At 35.9% G+C, this 12,558-nt stretch overlaps 1 protein-coding gene across 2 annotated transcripts in view; it reads left to right on the top strand.

The window, feature by feature from the left end:
• ADAMTS6 (ADAM metallopeptidase with thrombospondin type 1 motif 6) overlaps positions 1 to 12,558 on the top strand; it is a 257,026-nt gene that overhangs the window by 169,391 nt on the left and 75,077 nt on the right. For both annotated transcript variants that reach the window (XM_040977601.1, XM_040977602.1), the window contains one exon: positions 8,286 to 8,388. In XM_040977601.1, the coding sequence (XP_040833535.1) occupies positions 8,286 to 8,388 (103 nt within the window). The remainder of the gene's footprint in view (positions 1 to 8,285; positions 8,389 to 12,558) is intronic.

Genomic DNA, 12,558 nt, shown 5'->3' with positions numbered 1-12,558 from the left:
GATCCAAGAAGAGGCTCCTTTATCCTGGCTTCAGATCACCTCAGCTCTGATCTGGCTGTTATGGCCATTTGGGGAGTGAATCAGCAGATGGAAGATCTTTCTCTGTCTCTCCTCTCTATAAAAATTGACCTTTTCAATAGGAATAAATAAATTATTTTTAATAAAAATAAAACAAATGTGTGTCAATCACTTTGTTCTTTATACATTCAGAAATATAAATATGGCACATGCATATGTATTGTAGAAAAAACAGAAATAAAAGCAAAAATCTTAGGTTACTGTGAATTTTGTGTATTATGTTTTACGTTTTGAAAAACAAGGAGTAGCTTCTAAGTACATATCAGAGTATGGTGTCTTTAAGGGAGACTTTAAAAAATGACAAAGCAAAAGTTTGTTTCTTGGAATTTTTATGGGCTTAGGGCAGAGTTAAGCTTTGGATAGATGGGTGGAGAGGTTGTTCGGCCCAGTAGTTAGGTTACCTGCTTTCCATGCCAGAGTGCCTGGGTTTGCTTTTCAGCTGGTGGCTCTGACTGCTGGTTCCAGCTTCCTGCCAGTTCCCACCCTGTGTTATGGGGCTATGTTTTCCAGTTTTTATTCCAAGTTCTCGCCCACTCATGAGATAAGAATTCATAGCAGAGGCTCAAGTACGACTCGTAAATAAGGACAGGATTTGTTTAAACTAAGAGAGTGAATACACATTTATATGTGAGTGTGGACAATCCCATGAGGAAAGAGATTAAAAAGAGGAAAGAGATCTCCTGCTGGGGAGATCCAAGCTAGAGAGAACAGGAGACAAGGACAGAAGAGTAAGAGCAAGAGTAAGAAGCCCACAAAGGGCCGCTCACAACAGCAACAGTTCTCCTTATTCTCTAAGTACGCAAAGTGGAGTTTGGGCAGGAGTTTTAGTGTGGGTAAGGTTTTCAGGGGTTTCCTGGAATCTTCCTGTGGATAACTTCCATGTGTTCAAGTGCTGTCTGCTCCTTCCCAGTCCCCAAGAAAATAGAGTCGCATCATGAAAAATCGAGTATACTTGTTAAATAAGGGGTGAGGTTACAGAGCAGGCTGTGAGACACAGTTGTTGGGAAGATCTTCCAGCTTCTTTATTTCTGTCTAACTTCCTGCTAAATTCCCCCACCCCCTGGGGCACGGGGAGGCTGCAGCAGTAGCTCAACACACTGTGTTCCCAGTCTACCACAGGGCAGACCTGGATTAAATTCCAGGCACCAGGTTCTGGCCCTGGTTCCTCTCTGGCATTTGCAGGCATTTGGGTGGTTAACTAAAGGAACATTATCTATCTTTCTATCTATCTAATCTATCATCTATCTATCCCTCCCATGTTGGTGGAAGCGATCCAACTACTTGAGCATCATCTGCTGATTCCTAAAGGATTCATTAGCAGAAAAGTGAATCAGAAGTGGGGAAGCCAGAACTCTAATGCGGCATAGAAGTAGCAATTTAACTGCTATGCCATATGCCTGCCTTTTAAATGTTTTTTTTTTTTTAATTCAGGCTGTGTAAGACATATAAAAGCAACATTAATTGTAAGAATTTTCATGAAAAAATTATGATCTCGGGCTTGGCAGCTGTATTAAATTTTGCATGGGTAATGTGAGTTATTAGTCCTTTGTTTTATTTTAAAAAATCAATGTGTAGAGAAAGTATCAGAAAGAAATCAGAAGCTTTTTGGGAAGAAACAATAAAAAATTTAATCAACATTGAGTTTGGGATCATTCATTACTTATAATTTAACATTGGACATGACCTCTTAGGAATTACTTTAATTAGACAGCCGTCTAATTTCTGAAAACTTGGGAATCAGCCACTTGATTTGCATCTTGTCAATAAGGGTGTATAAGCAAGGCATGTGTAAGCCTATGTTTTATCTTTGTATAATTTACAGAAAGATGTCCACCTGAGTAAGCAAAAATGTGTCCTTCATAGTTCCTTGTCAACAACATGACTTGCTAAGCAGGCAGGACATGGATTTCAAAGTCCCTCCACTACAAGGTACAAGCTGCTAAGAATATGTTGCTGTCCAACAGGATGAAAATTCAATTGGGGGAATGTTGAAGGCTGCTCGAATGTGATAGTGATGAAGCAGAGATGCATTTGATGGGAAAGCAGAAAAAAAAAAACCCAAAAAGTGGGAAAGAAATAGAGGAAGCAAAGGAACAGAATGTCAATTTTACTCATTTTGTAATTTTATTTTGAGGCCAAAGAAGTCCTTGTATGTTCTCAGCCTGCCCATTTCCTTTAGGGAAAGAACAGGAAATGCAAAGTGGAAAAAATGGTCTTCATTGTTGGCCTACCCCCATTACTCATAAGATATAATACAGTATTTTCAGAATTATCATTTGTGCAACAGTTTAGGATGTATTTTTCTTGACGATAAGAGCAATCGGGGATGTGTTTTATAAATGAAAAAAGGCACAGAATGTTTGGGGACTTACAAAGGTCACCCTGTTTTGGGGAAAAAAATCAGGACTACAATTCATAATACAATTGTCGGTGGAAGGTTTGTGAGCAGCACCTTTTCAATGCCCTCAGTGAATTACTCTGTTTAATAGATTATTTATTCATAAAAAAAACTAAATTTCGTCAAAAGACAATGAGTGTAAACCGTCAGGATTATATGAAACATCAGATAGCTTATAAAATGTGTTGATCTACATAGATCTCTGGGGAGGGGGGGGGAAACTGATAAATACAATTTTGTTGTTGTTTTGTTGTTGTTGTTGTTTCTTTGATCCCCCCCAAAAAATGAAGATGCTAAGACCTCCTGTTTTTTACTCAGTGGATATCTATGGATTCCTCCTGGTCAGTTTTTACGAAGAGAGTTTGCTTCTTTGGTGTTAGCATGAGGAAACTGAAAATCTGTGACTTTGTATTTAAAAAGTCTGTCATTCGTGCCTCAAATTTTCTGTTAGAGTTTTTCTTTCGTGTCAGCCTTTATTATCTTTATGTGGTTTAAAAAGTGAGCCCTTAGACTATCCACTGTGCCCTAGCAAAGCAAAAATATGCTTCAAATAATTTCCCTCAGGGAATCAATTTCCTTTTATCAGTCTCATTCTCTTTTAATTTAATTTTTCTGTATCATTATTATTGTTGTTGTTGTTATTTTATGATATAGCTCCATAGGCTCTGGGATTTCCAATAGTCACATCCCTGAATTATATGAGTTATTAGTCCTTGTCCCCTTAGAATTAGAACTTGTCCCCCTCCCCACTGATTTCTCCTAAATTATTATAATGGTATAGTTCTTCATAAGCTGTCGTGAATCCAGCATTGCAGGCATGGACAATGGCAGAGAGTCCAGCATCCTATTGTCAAGATATGTTTTAGCAGTTTCATTGGGAATCCATCTTTGTTCTGGAAGTAAAGATTCTTTAGAACGAATATAGTCAATACAGTGCCCACTGAGTCTATTTTTAATTAGCACAAAGTCAAAACATTCACTGACAGTAACACTGAAATCAAGAGAAATGATTACTGGTTAGAATATTCCAGAAATAGAAAGACCTGCAGTCAAGTCCCCAAGTCTACTACCATCACTTCAATTCTTCTGTTCTCTGGGTTATCCTCTGAGAACCCAAATACAATCCTTCCTCTGGCCCTTTGCATTTACTGCTTTCTAGAGCACTCTTTTTACAGATGTTTGCACGTGTCATTCCTCCATTTGTTTTATCTCTTTGCTTACATGTAACCTTTTCAATCAGAATTTCTCTGACTATAGTTTTTTAAATAAGGCCTCTTCTACCTCACTCTCAACCTCCTTACCCTACTTTAGTACTTTTTTTCTTTCTTATGTACAAACACAGTGAAACTTCATGAAAACAGGAAGCTTGTCTGTGTTGTCTTTTCAGCACAACACCAGAACCTAGATCCTATTGGGCACACACTAAGCATTGTATAAATACTTGTCAAATGAAGAAATGATACTTCAGGCCTAGTGCTTTGTTTGAAGAGGGTAATGACCAGTTACTATGATGCACCATAGCGATGTCATCAGGGTATAGGTAACTGTCAGTTTAGGAATTGGATTTGTTCAATGTGGGTTTATAAGAAAAACCAGTAGTTTATAGAAAAACAGCTGTTGGCCAAAGAGAAGGAGGAAGCTTCTAATAATTGTAGCCACCGGGGAAGTATTTGATCTTTCTGTATATGTTTACACAGATCACTTCAGAAGAAATTAAGTGTAGAAAATCTAAGAATCTTGTACAAATTAGAATCTCTCACTTTGAATATAAAGTTTTAAAAAGTTGACACTGTGCTGACTAAAAACTTAATAATTGAGTTTTGTTCTTCTGCAAAACTTTGCCAGACAGACATGACTCTTATGTTAATATAATTTGCCATGGGTTGGCAAATTGCACTTTGTAGGCCAAATATGACCTATTATTTCCTTGTATAAATATTTTTATTGGCAGATAGCCATGGCTATTCATTTACATGTTGTTTATGGCTTTTTTCTTCTTCTTTTTTTAGCCTATACTGCACAGTTTAGTAGTTGTGATAGAGCTGAATGGCCCACAAAGGTTAAAATGTTTATTATGTAGTTCTTTACAGAAAAAGTTTGTTTGCTTCTGCCCTGACCTGATATACTGCAAACAATAACATGGAAATACATACCTGTTCAGTTTCTCACACACTTCACTATTATTTTTATTTCATTCTTGACATCATAATGTATTCTACTCTGTTGAAGTAGAGCAGAGAACTGGGCACAGAAATAGTGGAAGAAGCTAACAAATTTGTAGATCAGCATCAATGGCAAGACACAGAATTTTTTTTATCTCGGTCAAAGTGCAGACTGGAATCAAGGAAGCGTCAACCATAGAGGAGGATGGCGGGGGAATAGAACTGTTGCTTGAATTAGGAGCCACAAAGATTGATTGTGCTTCTCTCTGAGATACGACCTGAGACAGAGAGGAAATGAGTCAAGTACCCTGGCTTCTCAGCTAGTGCCTTCAGTCGCCTGAGCCTATCTGTGCATCATCTGACTCATGAGGCAGGGAAATGGAGCTTGTGGAGTTTCCTGAAAACACACAGCAGGGTGGCAGGGTTGAGAATGAATCTGAGGCCAGCATAGCTGCTAGTAGGTACTATGTGCCAGGTACAGGGCTGGACAGTGTACAAGACTCTTCACCTAGGACATAAATTCTAGGATTATCCCCAAATTATAAGAGACACAGACAGCTGCCTTACTCCACAATTCGACTTTCAGCCTTCTCAATTTACAATAGATATGAAAGTCATTTGGAGAAGGTATAAAAAACTTTGCAGATCATATTTGATTAAACCTGGAACCCAAATTATTCCTGTTAGGAAAATGTCTAAAGAAACTCCAGTTCAGGTGATTGAACCCTGAAACTATTACTCAGGATTATTTGCTATTACTATTACGCAGCAAATATGCATTTGCTTAAATGCATGGCATTCCACTTATTTTGTTACTGAATGAGATTATTAGTGATAACTGACCAAATGAGAGTGTTGAGAGGGGATAAATAATATTACTTCTAAACATCTCAAACCAGTTTGCCACAGAGTATGAATCATAGGTAACTGTTATTGTTACTTTATTACTATGATGATGATGATGATGTCGATGATGATGCAGACCCTAGGACTGGTTTTCACAGGAAAAGAGTAAATAAAAAAAATCTTACGTAGTGTTATCAAAGGCTGTAATTACACAATAATACCCTATTGTTGGAACTTTTACTTTTTGTTTAAAAAAATCACTAAAACATACTAAAAAACAGCAATTTGTTTCCCTTTTTCCCTTTTGCTTTGTATGTTTTGGCTTTTATTTATTTATTTGTATAAAGGGAACAGATTTCAAGTATTTCATTGTACAGTTTTAAGAAAGTAATGATACTCTCCACGCCCCGTGATGCCTTTGTAAAAGCAGCACTGCTTATCTGTGAAGTATCGTTTGCTGTTCTGCCTCTGAATAATTCTTCTCTTTCATCTAGGATGGCGTTTTCCAATGTTGCTCGACATGATCTTTGCCTTCCTGTTCCCATGTCTTTACTCAGCTGCATTCTTAATAGTTTCCCCTCCTATCCACCAAGCCCTTATTCTTTCTTTACTTGCTGGAATCCTATAATACTTCAGTATATATGCTCAGGGTTTTCTTTCACTATCGTTTTTTTCCAATAACTACTCGCATGGCTCTTTACTGTATTACCTATATATATCATTATAGATAACCTAGAATGAGCTATCAAATACTGTTTCTATCAGTTGAAGTACTTGTATAGTTTTTCCATGTATATTTTATTCCTCCAATTAGATTAAAACCATTATATTAACTTTTTCACCACTTATATTAACTTTTTCAAAATATTTAACTTATTTGAATGAAAACTTCTGGTTAGAGTCAAATTACTTGTTCTTTTTCAAAAATGATTGTTATTTGCTTAAATGCATGGCAAAGTCACTGACAGCCATAGTTCTTATGTGAGGTTCCCTGAAGATAGCTAGAAAAAGGAAATATTCCTTTATTCCAAAGCAGTCAAAGATTCAGACTTTAGCAGGAACATGAAACTGAAGAGCGTGAAACAAAGTATGTATCCTATATAAATAGTTCTTTCTTTTCTCTTTTTAAAACTTTATTTTATTTTTACTTCTTTTAAAATTATTATCCTCATTCTATAATACAGTTCCATAGGCTCTGGGATTACTCCTCCCTTCTTCCCACCTACCTCCCACTGAATTCCCCTATTTTATTACTATAGCATAGCTCTTCATAAACAGTCACATATTCATCACTGCGGGCATGAACAGTGCCAGAGGGTCCAGTATCCTGTTGTCAAGAGACAGCTAATAGTTTCATTAGTAGTCCATCTTTGATCTGGAAGTAGAGATGCACACTGAACTGCATCCTCACATCTCAACATGATAGTCTCCATTACACAGTCACCATGCATCCCTCTTAAATGAATAAATAGTTATTTCTAACTTTTGTTAAGGACAAGCACGTAAGGTAATTTGACAAGAAAAAATCATTATGCAATGGAGTGTCCTTATTTTAATGTGCTGAAAATATTTTCAAATGAAGGACTCACAACACAGTATGATTTGCTACTACTATTTTCATGTTCTGATCTCTGGACTTGGTATTAAAATTTGAGCTATAGTATTTAGGAAGTAATGATGACCATGCAGGTACATACAAATTGTGGCCCACTCTTATTGCACATGCTTCAAAGAGACCATTTGTCATGTACTAACTTCAGAAAACTGTGCAAAGCAAGTGTAGAGGTCCAAGAGAAAATAATAAATACTCGAAACAGTTTCTGGCCATGCTGGAACATACTTGAGATGTAGTCACAATTAAGAATCCCATCTAATGCCATGTTCTATTCTTTCATATTGAAGTGGAATGTTTCATCAGCATTTCAGAATCAAAAATTTTGGTTTTTAAATGCTACGGGTGCACAACTCTAAAAAATAAAGTTGTGTTGCTTAGCACTAGGAGATAGTATAACTACATGAACTTAAAGATTAAGATGACCCTTTGCTATTTAAAATCTATAGCTGCCTAGATGAACTACATACATGTCTTTAAAAAATTCAGATAAAAAAGTGTTTTGAAACTTTTAGTCTTTCCTCCCCTCTCTAAACAGTGTTGTCCCAACCCCACCTCCCTGACATATGTACATGCCTTGTAACAGTTGAGTATTTCATTTTCTGTTGTGTTAATTAAAATTTCTTAAATTTGAGGTTGTTTACACCTAGCATTTTGTCTATTTTATTCCATATTTAGAATCATGGGTTTGTCAGAAGTAGATAATAAACAGCTGTAATAGAAGGTTTCTGAGCCAAAATTAATTGTGGTGAATGTCATGCTATACACCTGCCTCTTGATTCCTTAAAATAAAGATGTAAAAGGAGGTATAGCAACTGGACATCAAGTCATGTAACCAAAAAGGATGTGTGTATTTTAGTTTCTTCACTTAGTTTTTTCTGTGTGGTTATAACCTGATGGCTTGATTGCAAAGTGAACTATGACATGTATTTGAATTTAAAGTTATATGGAAACTAATTCTTTGTGTATAAATTACTTCAGTTATTTCTTCTATAACTTAAATTATGATTCAGACATTTCGATTTAAATGCCAATTGTGAAACAGTAAAGCAAATGCCAGAGTTATTGCCAGACAGTGTGGTAAACAGCTATTATGATAGCATTCTAGTGATTTTAATTATAGGAACATTGTTCCTTGATTTTGGTATTTTCCAACAATGGTACCATTCATGATTTTATTTTATTTTAGCCATGCCCTTTGGGTTCCCGAGATTTTCGAGAGAAACAATGTGCAGACTTTGACAATATGCCTTTCCGAGGAAAGTATTATAACTGGAAACCTTATACTGGAGGTAATGTATAACCTGGCAGAAAATTCATGCTTGAGATTGAAAATATCAAAAAGTATATAAATACATACAAACACACATATAAATTCATGGTCACACTAGTAGCAGGAAAATGCTTGTGATTCTATAAAGGTCTCATGTTTTAGTTTCCCTGAAATAAACATCATATATTATTACAACCCAAATTATTTGTAAACCCAATTATATGTAATAAGATACAAAATTCCTAGAATAAGATGTCTGTACATCAAAACAATATAATTTTTTAAAGCTTTATTTTCTTACAAAAGTGAAGGTGCAGAGACAGAGAGGAAGAGACAGAAAAGAGATCTTCCATTTGCTGGTTTATTTCCAAAACAGCCACAGCAGCCCACGTTGGGCCAGACCAAACTGAGGAGGCAGGAGCTTCTTCTGGGTCTTCCATATGAATGCAGGGACCCAAGCAGTTAGACTGTCCTCTGCTGCTTTCCCTGTGATAGCAGGGAGCCAGATCAGAAGTAGAGCTGCCGGAACTTGAACCAGCTCCCGTTCAGGAAACCAGCAAGATGGGCAGTAGCCTGTCTACACTACAATGCTGACCTCACACACATACTATTTTTGAGTCCTACTTTGGACTTTGCCAAGTAGAGATAAAACTATATTATAATCATTGAGTATTTGCAACTAGCACTCTGTAAAAGTACAGCAATATAAATCAACTCAAAGGGTCCAAGAAAGTCTCTATTCTTTTTTAGTTAAAGATCTTTCCATAGATGATTAGTGTTCTTTTTCGTAGTTAGGATTTTTTGTTTTGTACTTTGATTTGGGCATTTATCAAATACTAATACAAGCTAAATTTTATCTTGGAGAAATTGAATGTACTTTTTTTAAAAAAAGATTTTTATTTATTTCTTTGAAAGTCAGAGTTACAGGAAGAACAGGAGAGAGAGAAAGAGATCTTCCTCCACTAATACTGGCTCACTCCCTAGTTGGCATCGAAGCCAAGAACTGGGGATGGCACCTTAATCTTCATGGTCACAGGTGTGGCTTTACCCATTATACCACAATGACAGCATCTGAACATACTTCAAAAGCATTTTAACCTTTGCTTTTCCAACATCTTTAAAAATTATATAACATATAAAAATATTAAGCATAATTTTGGAGCCAGTGCTGTGACTAATCCTCAGTTTGCAGCCAGATGGGCGCTGGTTTGTGTCCCAGCTGCTACACTTCCCGTCCAGCTCCCTGTTTGTGACCTGCGAAGGCAGTTGAGGATGGCTCAAAGCCTTAGGGATCCTACACCTATGTCAGAGACCTGGAAGAGACTCCTGGCTTCTAGCTTGGGATGGGCTCAGTTCTGTCCGTTGCAGCCACTTGGGGAGTGAACCAGAGGATGAAAAATCTCTTTCTGTCTCTCTGTCTCTCCTCTCTATGTAAATCTACCTTTGAAATAGAAATATCTTTAAAAATTAAAGATGTCTACCTCCAATATACCACCATTGACATATTATTATATTTGCTCTAAATTCATCTGTTCATCTCTGTGCCCATTATTAATCAGCCTAATTTTTAGATGCATTATAAACTATGTTGAATTACGAATACACTTGAAGTATTTCAATATGTGTAGCTTTAAACACAGTTCCATGATTTGCTTTTTCCTTTGAGATAATGTTATGTGCACAAATCTCAACTATTTTTTTCTTGAGTTTTGACAAATGCACACATGTGTGAAACCCTATTGCTATATTAAACATTATTGATACCTCCAATATTCTCATATTCTCTGTATTGCTGTCAAAAATTATGAGACTGGGATCCTAAACTTACTTCATACAGTTTGGATTAAGTTCTCAGTATGGATGGATTTCAGTGGGAGCCTTTTCCTAGGCTACCTGCTGACTCCTCATTACGTCTTTACCTGGCAGAATAACAGAGAAGAACTTCTTTGAGTTCCTTTGTATTAGGCTGATAATCTTATTCTTAAGGGATCCATCCCTAAAATCACCCCTGAAAGATTCCACTAATACCATAATTTTAAATATGAATTTTGATGGGACACATTCAGTCCTCTTACTCCTTTGTTATCAATCACTGCCTGTACTAACTCTTTCCAAGACACTATCATTGTTGTCTTTTTCCCCTCATCATAGTTGGATTTTGCCTGTCCCCCAATCATATATAAATAAACCAATCATCATATGTACTGTTTTGTGTAAGGCTTCTTTAAGCTTACTGGTTTTGAACCATAGCTATTGTATGTGGAAGTAGTTTATTTGTGTACGTATTTTTGTGAGTATATATTTTTATTTCTCTTCTGTAAATGATTAAGGGTGAATTCTCTGGACAACAAAATAGATGTGGTTTTAGTTTTAAAACAAACTAGCCAATATCTTCCCAAGCTGATTGTATTAAGCGACACTCATATGAACACTGTGTAAGAGTGTGTTTGTCTCACACCCTTTCTAACATTTGGTGTTTCCATTCTTCGTTGGTAGGGATGGAGTGATATCTCATTGAAGTTTTAACTTGTACTTTCTGAGTATTGTCCATGTTGAGCACATTTTCATGTATTTATTAGCTATTTATGTATGTTCTTTTGAAATCTGTTAAAATCTTTGCCTATCTTTTGATTGAGTTATTTTTCCTCGCAAGAGCTAGTCATTTATTATATATCCATTTTACAAATATTTTGTTACTTTCTGTGGCCTTCTTATTACCATCACCCCTATCAACCATAGTGGACATAAGATTCTGCACAGTATATTTCTGAGTAATTTGTATTTCTTAGTTGTTTGTACACAAAAATCAAAAGGATCTTGAATATTAACTGTCCTGTAGTAAATTGTTTATAGTTTTCTTAGCCAACATTCATGTTATCTGGAGATGGAGATGATTTCTTTCAATGCTTCTGCCTTTCATTTTTTCCCTTAGTGCACTGCATTGGCCCTCCACAACAATCTGTGCATTCATTGATTATATTTTTTGAAAATACAAAGTGGCTCGGTAGACTGAACATTGTCAAACCAAATTCCTACTCCCAGAATGAAGCCCACGAATGATATATTACTCTTCATATGTTAGTCAGTTTAACTGCTACCACATCCCTACCATGAATGCACAAGGGCCTGTGTGCACAGAATCCTTATTACCACTTTTATCTCTTGAATTTTTTATAACTCCCCTAAGAAGTATACAGTAGTCACACACTGTGACTTGATTTAGATTCTGAGGATCATCGATGTTCACACCTTTTTCATGTACTTTTTGGCCATTTGTATGTTTTCCGATCCTTTGCTTATTTCCCATTGGATTAATTCTGGTTTTGTTGTTAAATGTATGAGTTTCTTAAGTGTTTTGGATAATTATCCTCTTTCAGATGTATAGTTTGAAAGTATTTTCTTTTGTTGTGGGTTTGATTGGTTGATTGGGTGGGTACTTCTGTCCTTGTCCAGATACTTTCTGTTTTTTGTTTTTTTTTTTTACTTGTGTTTATTTATTTGGGCTTTTGTTGTCAGCACTTTTGTAGTCATAGCTAAAAATTCATTGCTGATATGAATGTCCTGGTGCTTCTCCCAATGTTTTCTTCTGGTAGCTTTACAGTTTGAGGGCTTCTTTGTAAGTCCTTAATTTATTTTTAATTGCTATGGTATAAGATAAATTGCTTTTTTCATTTTGCATGAAAGTTCACGTGGCACCTTTGTGAAAAACCACAAGGCCATTCCTGTACGAAGAGTGTTCAAGAAATCACATACAAGATGTAATTTTACAAGGATCAAAAAATTATGCAAGGATCAAAACTTGTATAAAAATCAACTTACTTAATTCTCTGGCCATTTTGAAATACCACCATTTATGTAGGGATTTATTTTTAGGCTTTCTGTTCTGTTCTGTTCTGTCATTCTGTGCATCTGGTTTTCATTTTTTTTTTTTAAGTTTCTTCTTTTTCTGATTACTACAGTTTCATAAAATAATTTGAAATTAGGAAGCATAGTGCCTCCAAGTTAATTCTTGCTGTGGCTCTTCATAGTCTTTTATGATTCTGTTTGAAGTTTAATAAAATTGTGTTTTTTAGGTCTGTGAAAAGTATCATTGAAATTTTGATAGAGATGGCGCTGAATCCACTGATTGCTTTGAGGAGCATGCACATTTTGACTATTGGTTTCTGATCCATGAACATGGGATATCTTT

The sequence above is a fragment of the Ochotona curzoniae genome, unplaced genomic scaffold (assembly GCF_017591425.1).
Source record: "Ochotona curzoniae isolate NIBS_2020 unplaced genomic scaffold, NIBS_Ocur_1.0 contig_2754, whole genome shotgun sequence".
Lineage (NCBI taxonomy): Eukaryota > Metazoa > Chordata > Mammalia > Lagomorpha > Ochotonidae > Ochotona > Ochotona curzoniae.
Note: the sequence above shows the minus strand (reverse complement) of the source record. Positions and strands in the feature narration are given on the sequence as shown.